General features: G+C 38.4%; 1 protein-coding gene across 2 annotated transcripts; it reads left to right on the top strand.

The window, feature by feature from the left end:
- Positions 1–270: 270 nt before the first annotated feature.
- Positions 271–5,866, top strand: ndufaf5 (NADH:ubiquinone oxidoreductase complex assembly factor 5). Of its 2 annotated transcripts, XM_036541139.1 has the most exons (11): positions 271–735; positions 1,007–1,047; positions 1,325–1,385; positions 1,505–1,552; positions 2,004–2,107; positions 3,217–3,256; positions 3,583–3,780; positions 4,016–4,076; positions 4,406–4,489; positions 4,631–4,713; positions 5,411–5,866. In XM_036541139.1, exons 1-11 carry the CDS (start codon positions 400–402, stop codon positions 5,504–5,506), a joined length of 1,152 nt encoding a protein of 383 aa, XP_036397032.1. In that variant the 5' UTR covers positions 271–399; the 3' UTR covers positions 5,507–5,866. The 2 variants fall into 2 exon arrangements, with proteins under 2 accessions (XP_036397032.1, XP_036397041.1); XM_036541148.1 differs by lacking the exon at positions 1,007–1,047 and having other exon boundaries at positions 669–735.
- Positions 5,867–17,327: the final 11,461 nt, after the last annotated feature.

Below are 17,327 nucleotides of genomic sequence, written 5' to 3'. Positions count from 1 at the left end.
AGACTGGAAATGTGGGAAGGGTGTTTAATTAAAGATTTTTTAAGGCGTCCACAAGTTGTGTATATATTAAACAAACTTATAAAGCGTTAAATAAATCGTACTGCATAATTATTTATTTCCACTACCAGCAATACATCACCAAAATTAATATACACTTGCTGTATATTAGGGCAAATCCAGTTCCACGTTTTCCCACAAACTGTCTAGGTGCTTGGTTACCCTTTCACGGAGGTCAACAGCCGTCCGCTGCATGGAAGACATACACTTCATCAGTACAGGAGTGGTTCCGTCACATACACCAGTTTTAGGTAGCTAGTGTGGTAGCTATCTCGATTGCTTGCTACGTAAAGTAGCTGTGTTTTCAGTTTGCTGGAGCCAGGAACTGGCAAGCTAAAAACTATGAATAACCTTATAAGTAACCGGTTTCAGAGTGGTAAATGTGTGTGTCAGAGGCTATTCGGTACACTCACAGTCCGGTCTCCTATGTCACCTCAAGGAACCTCGGTTGCCCTCCACAGGGATGTTGTAACAGACCAGACCCATTTTCCGATGAACAGTTCTATATTTTTGTCGTTACTGAACCATTTTCGTTTAAGAAGAACTAACCATCAGAGGCACTTCTCTAGCAGGGCTGGCGGTGCTATGAATGTTTTTGACAGGAGCATGAAAAGAAAACAGAAGAAATGGGCGGCATTATTACAGGACAGCGATAAATACGAGTATCTAAAAGAGGAGGTACGCAGTTGGCTATCTAGCAAGCCAATCTCGTTTTACTCACTTAAGTTGATAGCTAGTTATATCTAAATATTGGTTCGAGTGTTTAACCTAATAGATTGTTATTAGCATTTGTACTGAGTGCTACTTGGTTGCGGGACGTAACGGGATGTAGCCATTTTCCAGTACATTTAAAACTGACAATTTACCAATTACTAGGGCGTCTAAATGGCTGCCTAAATGTGCAGGCGCCTTGCCTAAAACTGTCCGGTTTGTTTTGGTTGTTTTGCAGGTTGGAAGCAGAGTTGCAGACAGGGTCTATGACATTGCTAGGTAGGAAAATAAAAAGTACAAATAAAAGAAGTAGGCTGTTAGCAGTTATTTGAAACATTGGGTTGAGTCAAGATGATCCTGACTGTCAGTTTTGTATGGCTAAATTATTGTAGTAACAGATTGTGTGGGGGAAAAAGGGGTTCTTGTGTACAATTAGTATTATCCTGTTAGCAAATTGCATGATGTGAAATGAAGGTCAGAGATGTGTGCATATATTACAGTACTATCACTATGTAATTTGTAATTTGTTTTACATTTATTGTATTTTATTTTTCAGGACCTTTCCTTTGGCCTTAGACGTTGGCAGTGGAAGAAGTTACATTGCTGAGCACATGAAGGTACTACCTATGTGATGAGTCAGGAATAAGTTCCTGATTGCATTTTGCTTCATTTATAACCTCTTGAACTCTCTGAACTATTTGTGAATGGACAATATTTAATATTTAATTTCTTGTAGGAGGTAGTTGAGAAGCTCTTCTTAACGGACATCTCGGAAAACTCGTTGGTAAGTAGGTTAGCATGCAGTCTAAGGTTTTACCAGTAGATGGAGATGGAGATACACTAAGGGTTTTATTTCCTACGAATCTTATTTTTTTTTTATATATTGTTTTGACATTTGCTGCCGAAATTTTTATGACCAAGGTTTATGTCCAAGGTTTTTCAAATGATACAAAATGCCTCAGTAATACATTTAAGTAAGTTGTACAGTAGGCTGATTTCCGCAAACATATTCCCAACCTTGATAAAACAATAGACGAGAAGGTTAGGAAATTTTTATCTACCCTTCACTTACTGCATATAACACTTAACAAGTGTTTTCTGTTTTTAAGTTTAGCAATGTTTTGCTTTGGCCTCATCAAATAAAACAAAATCTACGCAGAGAGGACAGCAGTCAAGAGGAATTGACTTGAACTTGATTTGTAGGACATGTGGTCTAATCTTTATGTTCCTTTCAGAAACACCGGAAAGAGACTGAGATTCCCACTCACTGCATATTGGCAGATGAGGAGTTTCTTCCCTTCAAAGAGAATACCTTCGACCTGGTGGTCAGCAGCTTGAGGTTCTTGTCTTTTCTCACAAAATGCACAGCTGCATTCCCCAGTGACAGTGAAATTCACTGAATCTTGTGTTCTGTTGAAGATTTTTCCTAATATAATTACGTCATCATCAATCTAGTTCAGTCTGCCTGATTGGAGGCAGTGATGGATTCTAAGCGAGTGTGAAGTCATGGCCTTGCAAATGACCTGCAGGTGCTGTTCAGGGTCCAGAAGTTCATTGATATAGCTGGACATTAAGAATAGTACAAGGTGTTCTCAGTTATGTGGAAATAAGTGTGTATATGATGGGTGTTTGCACACAACAGATCTAAAGTCTCTAGTACATCAAGGCAGTAGGATTTGCACAGGAGATGATGGGACCTGTCTTACCAATGTTCTGCATGTAGAATACTGAACACTTGAGTATTCCCGAGTTGTCAGAGAACTGCATGTGAGGGACCAATGACATGAATGTTGAGGGTGGAGGGTGTAAGTACAGTACAAGTAAATAGAAGCAAAACACAAAGTGGATAGTAGTTGGCCATTCCATCTCCCAAGTCCCTAGTTTGGCTGCATTTTTTTGGTGAAAAAGACACATTTAGGGATGATGGAGATGATAATTTGGTATACCTGACTGAAACCCCATTGTTATGCTAAATGAAACAGAAATGTATTCAAACAGACAGCCAGGCCCACAATCGACTTACGTGAAAATGATGTGTAAAGCCTTAACGGTAGTCAACATAATATGAAAAAGGCAGAATAAAAGCTAGCTGTAATATGTTCATTCTGAAAGATAATAAAATGCTAATATGTCTCAAAGCACTGGCCATCTATATAGTTTCCACAAATTGTCTCGGTGTATAGGAGCCTTAAGGACACAAAGTGTATTTATGTCATTCTTTGGGTATAGATCTAATTTTGCTCCCATTTGCCTGGGCTGCTGTAGTCATATAATGAGAACTTGCCCCGGCTAACCGAAAGTTCTCTTTACTCAGTTCCATGATCTGAGACATAAGCCTTCTCAGTTTCATTAACCAAAAGTACACCTTGCCTGCTCAGAACTGTAGGAATTCACACCGGCTTCTACAGAGCGAGTAAATAACTGTTTCTCTCTCTCCAAACCCTGCAGCTTGCACTGGATTAATGATCTTCCCGGAGCTTTGCGGCAGGTAGATGAATGCCCCCCTCAGTGTTTCTACCTCAAGCACAAACATTATCAAAAATGTTACAGCGCACTAGAGGCTTTTGTTTTTTTTTAATTTGTGGCTTTTACGCAACAATGCCAGCTGGGTGAGGTCTCAGCCAAAAATCAGGAGATGATTTCAGACCCCTATCTCTATTGAGGATGCTTTATACTGTTCTGTTTCTGAACAGGAGCAAGTTGTTTAAGTGCGACTGAACAGAAGAGAGGTCTAAATTTGTTTGCCATCCAAGGGTTGGAAAAAGTGGAGATTGGGAGGGTTTTTAAGAGTGTGTCGTTGTCCCCCCCTCGCAGATCCACCAAGTCCTAAAGCCGGATGGCGTGTTCATTGGGGCCATGGTTGGTGGGGAGACGCTGTACGAGTTGCGCTGCTCCCTGCAGCTGGCCGAGCTGGAGAGGGAGGGAGGCTTTGCCCCCCATGTGTCTCCCTACACCGCTGTCACCGACCTGGGCAACCTGCTCGGCCAGGCGGGGTTCACCATGCTGACTGTGGTAAGCCTCCCAGTCTCAGGACTGACCCTGGATCAGTTGTCAACTGTGCAGCAAGGGCATTCCTGTGCATGTTCAGATTTGGTAACATATGGAAGTGGAATTGTAAAATGTGTAGTTTGTGCAAAGTTCTGTAAGTAGATTAAAAATGCATATCTCACCTGCTTTGGATGGGGGTTTGATAATGTATGAATTGTACCTGGCAACCTTAACGTTTATTTGTTTATTTTCAATTTAGGATATAGATGACATCCAGGTACACTACCCAGGAATCCTTGATGTGATGCATGACTTACAAGGTATATCTATATGTTCAAAGTCAACTTTTATCATTATGGTTTTATGGAAAAATATGAAGATAACACAGAATAAGTCAGTGGGCTTTTGTGTGCTTAGTATGGATTTGGTTTCATCATATGCACTATTGGAAAATTATATTTATTACCGTGCTTTATTATTATTATTATTATTATTATTAAAATTCAAAGACATTTCAATATATATAATGGAATAATAAAATTATGAATAATAATAATTACACATAATAATTACATAATAAATCATTTCACATAAAATCTTACTTTAATTGATATTTATCTTCATTATGATCATTTGTCTTATTTTTCAGGAATGGGTGAAAGCAACTGTGCTTGGAACAGGAAGTCCATGTTACATAGAGACACCATGCTAGCTGCTGCTGCCATCTATCAAGGTAAGACTTATGGCTGCTCTTTGGGGCAATGCAAATCATACAGTATGTCATACCTTTTTTTAAATAGTACCACTAGGTCATTTGAATAAAGACTTTAGCGAATAAGGACTTCTTAAATACGGATTTCTTTCTGCTCCTCAGAAATGTATGGGAATGAAGACGGTTCTGTCCCCGCCACATTTGAAATCCTGTATATGATTGGATGGAAGCCTCATGAATCACAGGTGTGTTGAGTTTACCAGGACATAATTACTGTAAGCAAATTGTGTTTAATTGCCGAGTAAAGTTACCATGCACTTAGTTGTGCACCCTGCGATAGTGATGTAATGTGCTTCAAAAAAGACTGCAAGGGGGGGCCTGCATGACAGACAGTTATAGCTAAGTTCCACAACCTGGGTTTAAAATCAGCTGTGTCATCCGCTGATAGTGATTAGGAGCCTACAAAGGTGGGACAAATTGGCTTCATTCATCCAGGGATAGGAGTGGGCAGGTTGGCCAGGGTTCCCTTGTTTCTCTGCTCTCAGCGCCCTGCGACTCGTTTCAGCAACTGTGAGTTGCTCAGATAGCATGAGGGAGATGCGTCTGTGCCACATCTGGCATCTTCCTCCTGGAGCACCGTGGAACTAATAGTGTTGAAATCAGTCGCTGTTGGTGTATGTGCGTATTGGAGGATTGTGGTCATGTTGTCCTGCACTCCCGCCCGTGTCTGGTGGCTGTCGCAGTGAGACAAACCTAATGTACTATTGCAGACTACAAGAAGTCGGGTCAATAATTGCATATCTTTCTCAATTGTATATCGTTATACATTGGGTGACGTACATTCACGAAGATTCATTTTCATAAATGCTCCTTTTTCATTTGCCAGTTTTATCAATGGTAAAAATATTTTTGGGTTTTAAACCGTTTTTGTTTCTGTGCCAGGCGAAACCAGCAAGAAGAGGCTCAGCAAATGTCTCTTTCGGTGACCTCGGGAGGATTAATAAGCCATCATCCGCAGACGGCACAAAGGAGCAATGAATGTGTTTATTTCTGAAGGAATACAAGTTTTGGTTTAAACAAAGCAAGAACTGTCTTCCTCATTAAAAAATCGCATTCTTTTTCACTGCCAGCTTTGAGCTTGAATAATTCACGCTGGATTTCTGAATGTTCTGAAAGTTCCATTTATGCCTCGTAAGGTCTTGCTTGAACCCATCTCTGGCTAAGGGGCTGATGCAATCCAATGAGCAGTGAATGAGCTGCCACTCAGACCCAGTTAAGGCGGCAATTAAGACTTCCACTGAACTGAGCTGAGTAGTTCCTACAGTAAGCACAGCCTAACAATTCAAAGAGATAAATATATAGATTTTCATTTCTAGACTGTCACAAAATTAGCTCATCCGTCAGCCCTTTTTTTGGCATGCCCAAATAGATCATGTATTTTGTATTCGCTGTAATTATATAATAATTTTAGTCACGACTACATGTAAACATTCCAATATTTTAGTATATGGTCAATATGTTTAGAAAATAAAGAGATACGTTTTGAGAGAATGTAGAACTGCATTGACTAAATTAATGTGGTAGCTAACTCACTTGATGCTTATGAAGCCAGAAAAGACATGGGCCTATCTGTACTAGGCTATAAAAATGGTCACACTTTCCATGCTCCCCATTCCTTACCAAAAGAAAGAATTCCTTCTAGAATTTGTCATATGAAGTTGACATTCAACAGAACACCCACATTTTTGTTATTTAAAACAGGTCAGGATCCAGTCCTGATGAATGTTTCAGTCCTCTGTAGGATTTTTCTCTAATCATTGACATAATATGTGACAATAATATGCACTTGGTACTTCAAATACGTGTACCCTTTGGCCACTGGTGTGACGTCTCATAAAATTCAGATGTCTGAATTTGTATTGCTGTCCACTTTCAGGTGGGGCTGCTGAGTGAGAACCAGCTGTGAAATGTCTGCCTTCATAACATGTCTGGTGGTATTTCACAGGGACTTCACTGTTGTCTAAATGAAGAGAAAAATGCCTGTTCCATGCTTGTTAACAATGGTCCCCGTCCCTATACGTTCATGTTCCAAGTTCTGGAGGGTCATTTAGATGTTCTCTGTCACATCCCTACTTTCAACGTGACAAAAAACGGTGCAGTTTGTCTCCATCTTCCCTCTGTCTTCCACGACAGAACAGCTGACGTCAGTGACAGTGCCTGCATTTGTGCGGGATCAGCAAAGGCAAAGTGTGGGCGCAGGGGATCGAGCCCTCCGCGTTTACACAGGAGGCTTTTACTTGGTTCCTGCTCACCTTGCAATTGCCTGGGTGCACCATGACATGCTAGCAGAAAAGGGACAATAGTCTTTTTTCCTCGCTTCATTGCAAGCTCCTATATAGATGTTAAATGTTAATAGAAAGGGATAGTGATCATTTTCATAAAATTCAAATTTTCAGAAGGAGAAAAATAATTATTATGAATATGATGTTTTTATGCTGGTTGGGAAATTGGTGTCCAGCTTTAACCGGGTTGTCAGGCTATAATAACAGCATGCAGTGCTACATTATAAGAGGGCATAGTGAAGGGAATGTGCAATGTGCTATGGAAGCATACAGAGCACAAGCAGTATTAAAGTTTAATTTTACATTTCTAACTTGATAATTAAATCAATCAGGTATTGATATGAGGAGAAAAAAACTGAAACATTACCACAGAGACTACTGTGTAAGCTTTATAATCACAGCTGATGAAGACCCAGAGATACTGGTCAGTTTGTGTTCAAGAAATGGTTGAGAAAGGACTGTACTTCAGTACTGTATGAAGATACACCGCATGGAAGGAGTAAAAAGATAGAGACCTGACAACAAGAAAGTCACACAGATGACATGAAATGTGGAAGAGTGACTGGTGAGTCCTTCATTACCTTGAATTGAATACAAACATATTTGAGTTTCACAAAATGGGACAAACAAAACTGGGGGGGTATTCTTATTCAGCTGTGCTACTCGCATTGATTGTTAACAACAGATTGAATGCACTTTTATATGAAACCTGTTCACTTTTCTTCTCTCTTTACATTTCGCTGCATTTTGAGTTGCGGTTGGCACTGTTAACAGTACAATATGTGATTCAGTGTATTGTGCTCATAAATAACAGCTAATGTGGGACAGTGTCATTTTATGGTAACAAAGTAAAATATTTGATTAATTTCACTTTTTATTACTTGTTCAAAATGGCTAATGAACATAAAATTTAACAGAAGTCACAGGGAGTGGTAATCTATATCTTTTCTTTAGATACACAGAAAAGTTCATATTTGTCATCTGTTGCACAATTGGGTGGCTATTGGTGTACACGCATCGAAGTTTATTATGACACTAAAGCTTTCAGACAACATTGTTTAGTGATGCATGAAAATGTATACTGACTTTTTAAGGTCAATTTGACATTTGCTAGAGGGCAATAGACAAAAACACTCTTACTCCTGATTTGCTTGTAATTAAAGTATGTTGCTACCTAATTACCATTGAAATCAAATACCTAGCCTTGCCTAGATTTGTTAAAGATGGAGAATGTAGTGCAAGTAGAGAAGCACAAAATTGCTATCTGAGGTGTGTGAACATGGCATGTATATCATTTATCATAGATTTCCAAGATGGTTGATCATATGATATGTCTTCTCTTCTTCCAGGTGTTAGTCATAGCAAAGCAGTCAATGAAGGCTCAAGGTACAGACTGCTTGTTGAATCTACAGATCAGCCCTTTCAAGTGGGCATTAATTGCCTGAGATGCATCAACAATAAGACACATGTAAGGTGGCTGACTTCAAAGAATTTACTAAAGCTGTTGTGATTTTATAACCAGCTCTTGTCAAAAGAAACGGTGCAACAGATCATCCTTCAATCAAAGGCAGATACACACTGCTGCAGATATATAGAGAGAAAACTCATCACATTCCAGCTCTTTCAAAATATTGTGAATGGTTATTGTCTTTTCAGAAGATCATATTGAGTCATCTTAGCATTTACACAGTACTCTTCTTCTGTGTTTCAGCAAAAAGGACTAAACAATGGACTAGGAGGAGGGTTAACTACTACATGTTTTTCAGTTTAAATTGCTGAAGAGCAATTTAAGAGCAAATTTAAAACGTCTTTAAGACTAGTCAAAGCAAGAAAGCTACAAAAGCCAAAGTTTGGAGGTATTGAGGATACTACATACACATTGGATTTAGTCCGGTCTCTCATTATGAAACCATATGTGAATGAGAAATAGCATATAGAGCAGGTTGCTAAGCAAGAGCTGAAGGCTGAATCTGACCCACGGTTGTGCTGCATTCATCTTGACACTTGTCAAAGTCATTGTCATAGTCACTTGGCGTACTCGTGTGTGTTTCTCGGGTCCAATTTATGGTAGATCTACCCTAGGTGCTGCTTTAGCGTGGGATTGATTTGCTGGAAGCATCAAGAATGTCCCAGTAATTTTAAAATGGCATCGGAAAAGGGACAGTAAGAGACTGTGTCTGTAATTCATCCCTGTCAGGATGCCAGCTGCTCCTCATGGCGTTTGAATGAGTCAGGCTAGTGGAAATCCATTTACTCATTGAGTCACTCTGTATTTATACTACCATCAATGCCTTGTAAAAGGTCTCAGGGTGCTTTACACCAGCTCTTAAATTCTAATTACAAGCCTCATTGGATCCATGAACTCCTTTTTATTTGTTTTTCCATCCTAAGGCAGGCAGGAAGCTTTCTTAAATGCCCCTGTGGACAGGTATTTTCACTGACTGAGGGAAGAAGAGGAGAGGGAATGCCTACAGACAATAAGAAAGGCTTAGAGCACATCTGTGGGGCAATGCATGGTAGAAGCTGATCTGAGATGAGGAGCTCATACAGGGTTTAACCAAAAACTCCAGCTGACTGTGCACTCCGGCTACCATCCTCCCCTGCCTCCCACCTGAGATGTATTCAAAAGGTAGAAAGTTACAGAGCTTTTTATGTTACATATTACACTCATTTAGCGGACGCTCTTAAAGTTCCTGTGCTACCGCTGTGCTGTAAGACAAGGTATACTTAGAGGCATTTTTCAGGAAGTTAGGGAAATGTGTGTGTGCAGTTCCAGCTCCATCAGAGGTCTATTTGATGTACTCATGCATGTTTTTCTTCTCTAATGTAGTGCATCTGTCTCATTTGTCTGTACATGTGTTGGGTAAAGTATGCTCTTTTAAATATGCTAATCATTTTTTTCAAGCTTGTGCAGTACTAGATGACAATTAAAAATCCATCTGGCCAGCTAATGGAAATGCCTGTGCATCTCTGTAAATATATGTTGTATGCTTCTTGTAGTGAAGTTGGCATTCACACTGTTTGATAATTATGAGGTCTATATCTGTGAACTACAGTTCACTACCCTCACTACAACTCATTCAATAAGTCCACAGGAAGCAAAAAAAAAAAAAAACCTTCCCTGCCCCACACTGACCTATTGAACAGAACTCAGACCTTAATGTTGTTCCATTGCCTGCCTGCCTGCCTGCCTGCCTCCATATTCCCTTGCTCATAGTTAAACTCAGACATTTGAAGCAGCAGTCTGATCAGTGGAGTGCAGTGTGTTCCACATGACACACAGAGCGAAGGGCATTCTCTCTCTCTCTCTCTCTCTCTCTCTCTCTCTCTCTCTCTCTCTCTCTCTCACTCTCTCACTCTCTCTCTCTCTCTCCCTCTCCATCGCAGCTAGGGGCGCTCCCAGAGCAGATCTCTGAAATGCAGATCTCTAACGTTCCACTGAACAATTACACAATGCAACAGCATTGATCAAGCAGAAGGCACTCTGGCTTTCATTTGATGGTCCAATGCAGTGACAGTCCATCGCTATACCTCCAGAGGAAGGGGCAAGCAAGCCAATATGAATAGATGTAATTTGGCACCTGCTCTCAAAGCTCAAGTCTTACACAAAAAATGAATTGAATAGATGGGGACAAAGAGCACGTTGAACATGTGCTGCCTGTTGATCTGCAGGTAATGGTAACTGTGTGTACTGTCTGCATTTCCCTGTATGTGGAAATAAATTCCTGAAAAGGGCCTCTGTGGCAAGTGCCCAGAGGCCAGTCTCAGAATGCCCAGAACTGTTAGTGAACAGGCGGGGTGAAGGCAGCTTTTGAATTCCATCTGGCTCGATAGTCTGTGAGGAAATTGCACTGATTGTGACTCTATTGGGTTTTGAAGATTGCTTCATTGGGGGGATTTGGCACACAGCGATGATCAATGTCTAAAATCAAGCATTCTAAGATATGTCTAAATGTAGCTTCACAGGGTGCCTGTTAAATTGTTTTCTCTTTGGATTTAGTTAATCCCATACTGTTACTCCTTTTAGAGCTCAAATGGCATGTAATTCTATTCATAAGTTAAGTATGGATTTATTAACATTTCTTGGAATGACAACATATGTTTTTCTTCTCCCAGGGTTCTCAAAAAGGACAGTAAACAATCCAGTTATGAAATGATTCATTAGTATGATCAATATTATCATGTGGTGCAATCTTCTGCATTTTTTTCCCCATATTTAAGTCCAAAATTTTAGAGTAAAGCATTCTGATGATTAATTCAGTAAAGCCCAGATGAGAAGCATGCCAGAGATATTATAATTCTGTAATCCCGGTATAAAATTGCTTTTAATAGCATTACAGTGATTTGATGAGATTATTAGTGACCCATGTAAGATACAATATGGCGATCCACGATTCCTGACTCCATCTCGCTGTGCTGCATCTGGTGTGTCTGCTGTGTCATGGGCAGGGCACCCGTGAGAGACATTACCAAAAAAAAAAAAAAAGTGTTTCACGTCTCTGGCCAGTGTGCCTCTCACTCCAAACATAAAATGGGAGAAGGGTTGTGGATGGGTAATTTTCTGCGGAGCTCTATCACCACTTTTCCTGTAATGCACTTCATGCAAATCCAATATACAAAGTCACATTTTATGTGTTTGTTTGTTTGCCTTTTATTGCATGTCATTTTTCAAGGGTCGAACTGATTAGACAGATTTTCAATCCGACAGATTTTGTTTTTTCTTTTTGAGATTTTTTCTTTAGAACAGAATTACAAACTGGTATTATACAGAGATACATCTTTGATTTTTTTTATTGGATTTCATACAGGACAAAACAGAGAACAGTCTTCAAAAACTGTTTCAAAGAAAGAGATCAACCCCCCCCACCCTCTAGCCACCCCCCACCCTTCCTCCCTCCTCTAGCCCCCCCAGCCCTTCCTACCCCTTACCCTCCCCGTAGACAGGGTGTAAAGTACAACCTATGGCTGTATCAACAAATGGAGAAAATAAATGTATGTATAACTACATATGGAAAAATAAATAAATTAAAAAAAAATACACAGACAGAATGTTGACAGCACTATACAAAGACTGTATAAAGCGGATTCTAACTTAAAAGGCTCACTTTTTTTTATTTACCCCCACCCCTCCCAGAGGAGGACAACGTCTTGTTCTATCTTCTCCCTTATTATACAAAATATTTAATTATTCATTTACTTTCTCTGTTTAAATATGTTACCCATTCCATCCTTCAGCCTCTCTAACTTTATCCCATCTTTTGGCATAAGATAAACCTCCTGTTTCATGTGCCATATGGCACTCAGTTCTACAGTAATAGTTGACAAAGTTCTTGAATTTCTCAATTTTTAGAGTCTCCACTGAAGTCAAATACTTTTCCCAGCAATATAATTATGCTGTGTATTGCATGAGAGTGTTTTGATATATTGCTCAGAAACACTGTAAACAAGTTTATTCAATCATCATGCATAGATAACCATTCCTGAACCTCTGTCCAAAATAAGGCAACAAATGAACAATACGAAAACAAATGCTCTACAGATTCCACCTCTTCTTGGAAGAATCGGCATATGGGGGATGGGTCAATTCCCCAGATATTTAGCATCTTTTTTGTTGCCAAGAACTTTATTAAACTACATTAGTTTGTATTGGAAACATCTTATTTTTGAATCGTGTTGTTTTATAAAGGATTATGAAGACCTGATTCCATGGGATTGGTGTATCTAACATTTTTTCCACGCTATATAAAATCTTGTATGGTATGGCAACTAAGTTCTTTGTTCTTAAGTAAAATGTGTACATATCTTTGTTAATCTTTGTTTTTTTTAGCCAAGTTGTCATTTCCATATATGGCCTACAGACTAACTGGCATCCAGTAACATTCCTAATTTTCCTTTTCCACGTTTGTGGTGATGATCCGATAAGTTGATTGTATTGTTGTAATGTGCAAACAGTTCCATAAATACAAATTAGTTGTTATATGACATGAGTTTACCTTCTTCATCAACCATATCCTTTATAAAAATTATGCCTTTGTCAAACATTTGTTTCCAAAAAATCATTGTTCTATCCATTACAATATTGGAGTTCAGCCATATGATTTGTTGTAGGACTTGTTCTGAATTTTCTGTTGGCTAAAATTTGTATTGTAACCAACTTTGTAGAGCTTCTTTCAAAAAGCAGAGACATAAGAGAATTGTAATGAATTACCAAATAATGCATAGGTTTGACTTGTAGAAATGGGAAAAGGCCTTTTTCAAACATGAGGTGAACACTCTTAAGTAATCTACTGGAAACCATTGTGAATTGAAATAGAGTTTAGGAATAAGGGAGGCTTTAAGTGAGAGATTCACTAATTAAATTTAGTCATTTTAAACCATCAGATACATACATAATCATTATAGAGATATGTCTGCTTAATTTTATCTTGTTTATTGTTCCATATAAATTGGAACACCTTCTGTTCATATGTTTTGAAAAATGAATTTTCAGAAGTTGGTAATGCCATAAATAAATAGGTAAACTGGGATACAATTAATGGAATAATTAAAGTTGTTTTGCCATAAATGGTCAGATGTTTTCCTTTCCAGGGCTGCAAAATCTTTGTGATTTTACTGAGTTGCAGTGGTCCGACCCTCAGTATGTGACACTTATCATAGTTCGGCTGTAGTCCAGATAGGTTTGAGAAGTCATCTAGGTTTTTTAAAAGGTTTTGTAGGCATTTATTGTCAGGGCTCAGCAAGAAACTTCTGTCATCAGCATACCCTTTGATGTTATTGTTTGATCTTATTTGTACAGCAAGAGTTTCAATTGCCATGATGAATACATGTGGGGATAGAGAGCAACCTTGTTTTACCTCCCGTGAGAGTACGATGGGTTTTGATAGATATCCATTATTTATAACTTTGCTAGTACAGAACTTTAACCCATTTTATTAAAGACTCTCCAAAGCATTCTCCGTGAGCATACCTTTCTCATATGAAAAATTAAACCATTTAAGGAGGGGTTTTTCTGGTTTGTTCATAAAATGTTTGGTACACTTCAATTGAAATACCATCAAGGCCAGGTGTTTTTCCCTGCTTAAAGGACATAATAGATCGGTAATGCTCATTTTCTGTAATTAGGCCTTCACATAATTCTTTCTGTTCATCAGATATTTTAACATGAGTATGAGGAAAAAATAATTTACAAGTGACTTCATTTAATCGTAAGGGTGAGGACTTAAATGAAAACATCTCTGTAAAATATTTCTCTACTTCATTCAAAATATCAACTGATGTAGTGAGAATTGTTGAATCATTCTTATTTAATTTTTGTATATTTTTCTTTGCATTATTTCTCTGTGGAAGGTTTAAAAAGAATTTATTGCATTTTTGCCCCTTCTCCATCTATTTTGCTTTATTTTTCTAATACATAATACTTGACCTCTCATATATTAGTTGCTTAAATTATCTTTGTTTCTGGTCCAATTTGTCAAACACATCGTAAGTTGCCTCTGAGGTGTCCACAAATGATGTAAGCATTTCTCTTTTTAATTTTTAGTTTGTTTAACCTAAACTGTTTCTGTCTTTATGAGGCAAATTTAATTGAGTGTCATTTAAAAGTGCATTTAAACATGTCCCAAACAGCAAGAGGGTCTGCTGATCCTATGTTATGTAAGAAAAAGTCTGTGATAAATTCCTTTGTTCTTTCTACAGGTATCTGGTCCTCTAGTAATTTTTGACTGAATTTCTAATACCCACGACCCCGGGAATATTCAGTCATTTCTAAATGGAGTGATACAAGTTGATGATCAGACCTTATTTTATCTTCAATTAAAACCTTTTTTACTTTGGATATCAAGGAAAATGAAATAAGAAAATAATCTATATGACTTGCCTGGTTTTGTCTTCTTCATGTATACCCATGTGATTTTGAATTTTTTAACCTCCAAATATTAATCCGGTCCATTGTGTCCATTATAGATGTAATTTCTGTAGAAGCATGTGTGTAGTAATTGATTGAGTTACTTCCTTTTCAATCCATTAGAGTATTCTGAATGTTATAATCTCCAACCATTATATAATAATCACCTGTAAATTTTGCAGCCCTTATGTTATTATAAATTAACTCAAAGAAGTTTGGATCATTGTTATTTGGGCCATATATGTTAATCAAACAGACTTGCTTGTCTTCAATAGTTGTGTTTAAAATGATCCATCTTCCTTGAGAATCTATTTCTGAAGCTTGTGAAGTGATTTTGAAATTATTTTTACACAAGATCATGACTCCCCTTGAGTTTTTTAAACCATGGGAAAACAATATTGGACCACCCCATTCCTCCTTCCAAACAATTTCCATGTCTCCTTCCATCAACTTGTTTGTGAGGTCAACTGCTGACTCAAGTTCAGCTATATCTTTTATCATGTCTTGCAAGAGATCTAGTTTCTTCAGCTGTTTTGTTTGTTGTGCATGGCTTCCAGCATTGGTAGTCGGTAGTCATCTCAATTTCTGGTTCACTTGCACTTGATACTTCTTCTTTAGATCTCTTGTGATCTGGTTTGGCAGACATATCGAAACAGTATTTTAGTCAATAAAAGACTCAAGATTCTCTATTTCGTTAGCCAGGGTGCTTTTAAATTTCGTACTGTACGGGTTTTAATCTGTAATTAAATCACTATTCATGGGAAACGTTTGACAGCTGTGCTGCACTTCGCTAGTCACTATGTTCCGCCATGATCTCCCGCCGCTTCCTGGGACCTGCACAGAACCGCAGGAATTTTAAAACGAGGCTCAACGGGTTCAAAGACAACCTTAGGGCACACCATTGAGCTTCTTGGCAAACTGAAGGTCTGAGGGCACGGGTCTTTCTTGACTATTGTGAATCTCATGCTGGTAAAACACAGGCCTGAATAGAGGCCATTGTTTCCTTGCTTGTATTGATGGCACTTCATTAAGATTATCAGTCAGCATGAAATTAAATCGTAACATGGCAATTAATTCTGATTAACGTCTCAGTATGTGGGGGTGAGGCTGCGAGCACAGAGCAGGTTTTTAAAATCCCTCCCTGGATGGTTGAGAGTTTTTTATTGAAATTAATTTTTTGATGGTGCACTTAATTTCACGACTAACCGACAACAAAACTTACAGAAATGGGAATGAAAATGACTGGATATATCCGGTTATTTCAGAACATTGTGGCAAAATAGGGAAAAAGAAAAAAAAAAAACAACAACAAAACAAAGAAAAATGTCACTACGATTATTTATACAGTCAGTGGTTAAGAGGAATGCATAGATAAACTGAAACAAATTTTTCTCAATATAGATAACAAGTGAAATATATATGTACTTAACAGATGATATAGAATCACCTAGTGAATTCTTAGTTATATGTATCTTTCAACACTCATGTAGTGTGAAGTGCCTTCCATATGTAATTGCCAGCCATGTCTGGCAACAGTGATTTGACTGCTAAGAAGTGTCATTGCAGTTATAAAAGGTGAGCTTTAATAAGGACTCCATGTCTGCAGAATCAGACTGCTACATCTGTTATTGTATCTACAGTGATAGCAGAAAGTGGCTCAACTGCAGTGCCTGGTAATGATGTCTAATGCACACAGCACATTATCTATTTCAAAAGCCACGTGCTAATAACAAGCTCTTACACAATTATCCAAAGGTGGGAGCATATTGTGTGTACACTGTATTCTGAAGGGAAAGTGAATGTGGAGGGAAAAAAAAAAATCTCTTTGCTCCCATTATTATCGCTTGAAAAGATGACGTGGAAAAGTGTATATAAAATTAAAAAGCAAGAACAATGCAATCACAGTAATATTAAACGCTTATTGTTCAGGTCTATGCATTCTATATCTACATTATAACATTACATGAATTATAACTTGTTGTGCTTCTTACCGAAGTTGTTTCCCCTAATTGTGGGGACACAGCGATCCAGTCTGTGATAAATCTGTTGTCTTTAGCAAACTGTATCGCAACAGTGTCGGTAAAAGCCTCCAAAGTCACAGTCACAGTCGTGTCTCTGTTTGTTTCATCTTCCTGTGTTCTCCTTTCCACAGCTCCACCAGGGGAGAAACTCTCCCCTCCTCCCCCGCTGGGCTCATGGGCTTCACATCATTCTTTCAGCTCAGCATTGTCATGCATACAGTTGAATATTTACCAAAGCAATCACGTGCAATTACCTTGCTCTAGAGTGTAATGGCAGTTCCACCACCCGGAAATCAAACCTGCAATAAGCTTGCAAAGCTGTGATAAGAATATGTTTTTTTTTTTTTTCCACAGGTATGGACCATATGGGATGTGTGAAATTCTGAAACTTTTCCAGTGATTTGTAAAATAAATAAATATTCTGTAGTTTAGAGGCCAATGTACAAATGAACATTGATAGGGTTCTTTATGAGAATTACATACAAGTAATGACAGCCACATTATAACATGAGTATTTGTGTAATTGATCTAATTGCTTCTTTGGTACATCACATGCTTGTGTAATTATGGGACACCAAGCGTGTCCGGAATAG

This window comes from Megalops cyprinoides, chromosome 1 (assembly GCF_013368585.1).
Source record: "Megalops cyprinoides isolate fMegCyp1 chromosome 1, fMegCyp1.pri, whole genome shotgun sequence".
Lineage (NCBI taxonomy): Eukaryota > Metazoa > Chordata > Actinopteri > Elopiformes > Megalopidae > Megalops > Megalops cyprinoides.
The sequence above is the reverse complement of the archived record's forward strand: the minus strand, read 5'-3'. Positions and strand labels throughout refer to the sequence as shown.

What these genes read in the sequence shown, in the direction of transcription:
- ndufaf5 (XM_036541139.1), top strand. Translation starts at nt 400, where the DNA reads ATGAATAACCTTATAAGTAACCGGTTTCAGAGTGGTAAATGTGTGTGT. An exon ending in TGCTGCTGCCATCTATCAAG is followed by an intron (nt 4,490 to 4,630) that starts GTAAGACTTATG and finishes TCTGCTCCTCAG; the next exon opens with AAATGTATGGGAATGAAGAC. An exon ending in GGAAGCCTCATGAATCACAG is followed by an intron (nt 4,714 to 5,410) that starts GTGTGTTGAGTT and finishes TTTCTGTGCCAG; the next exon opens with GCGAAACCAGCAAGAAGAGG.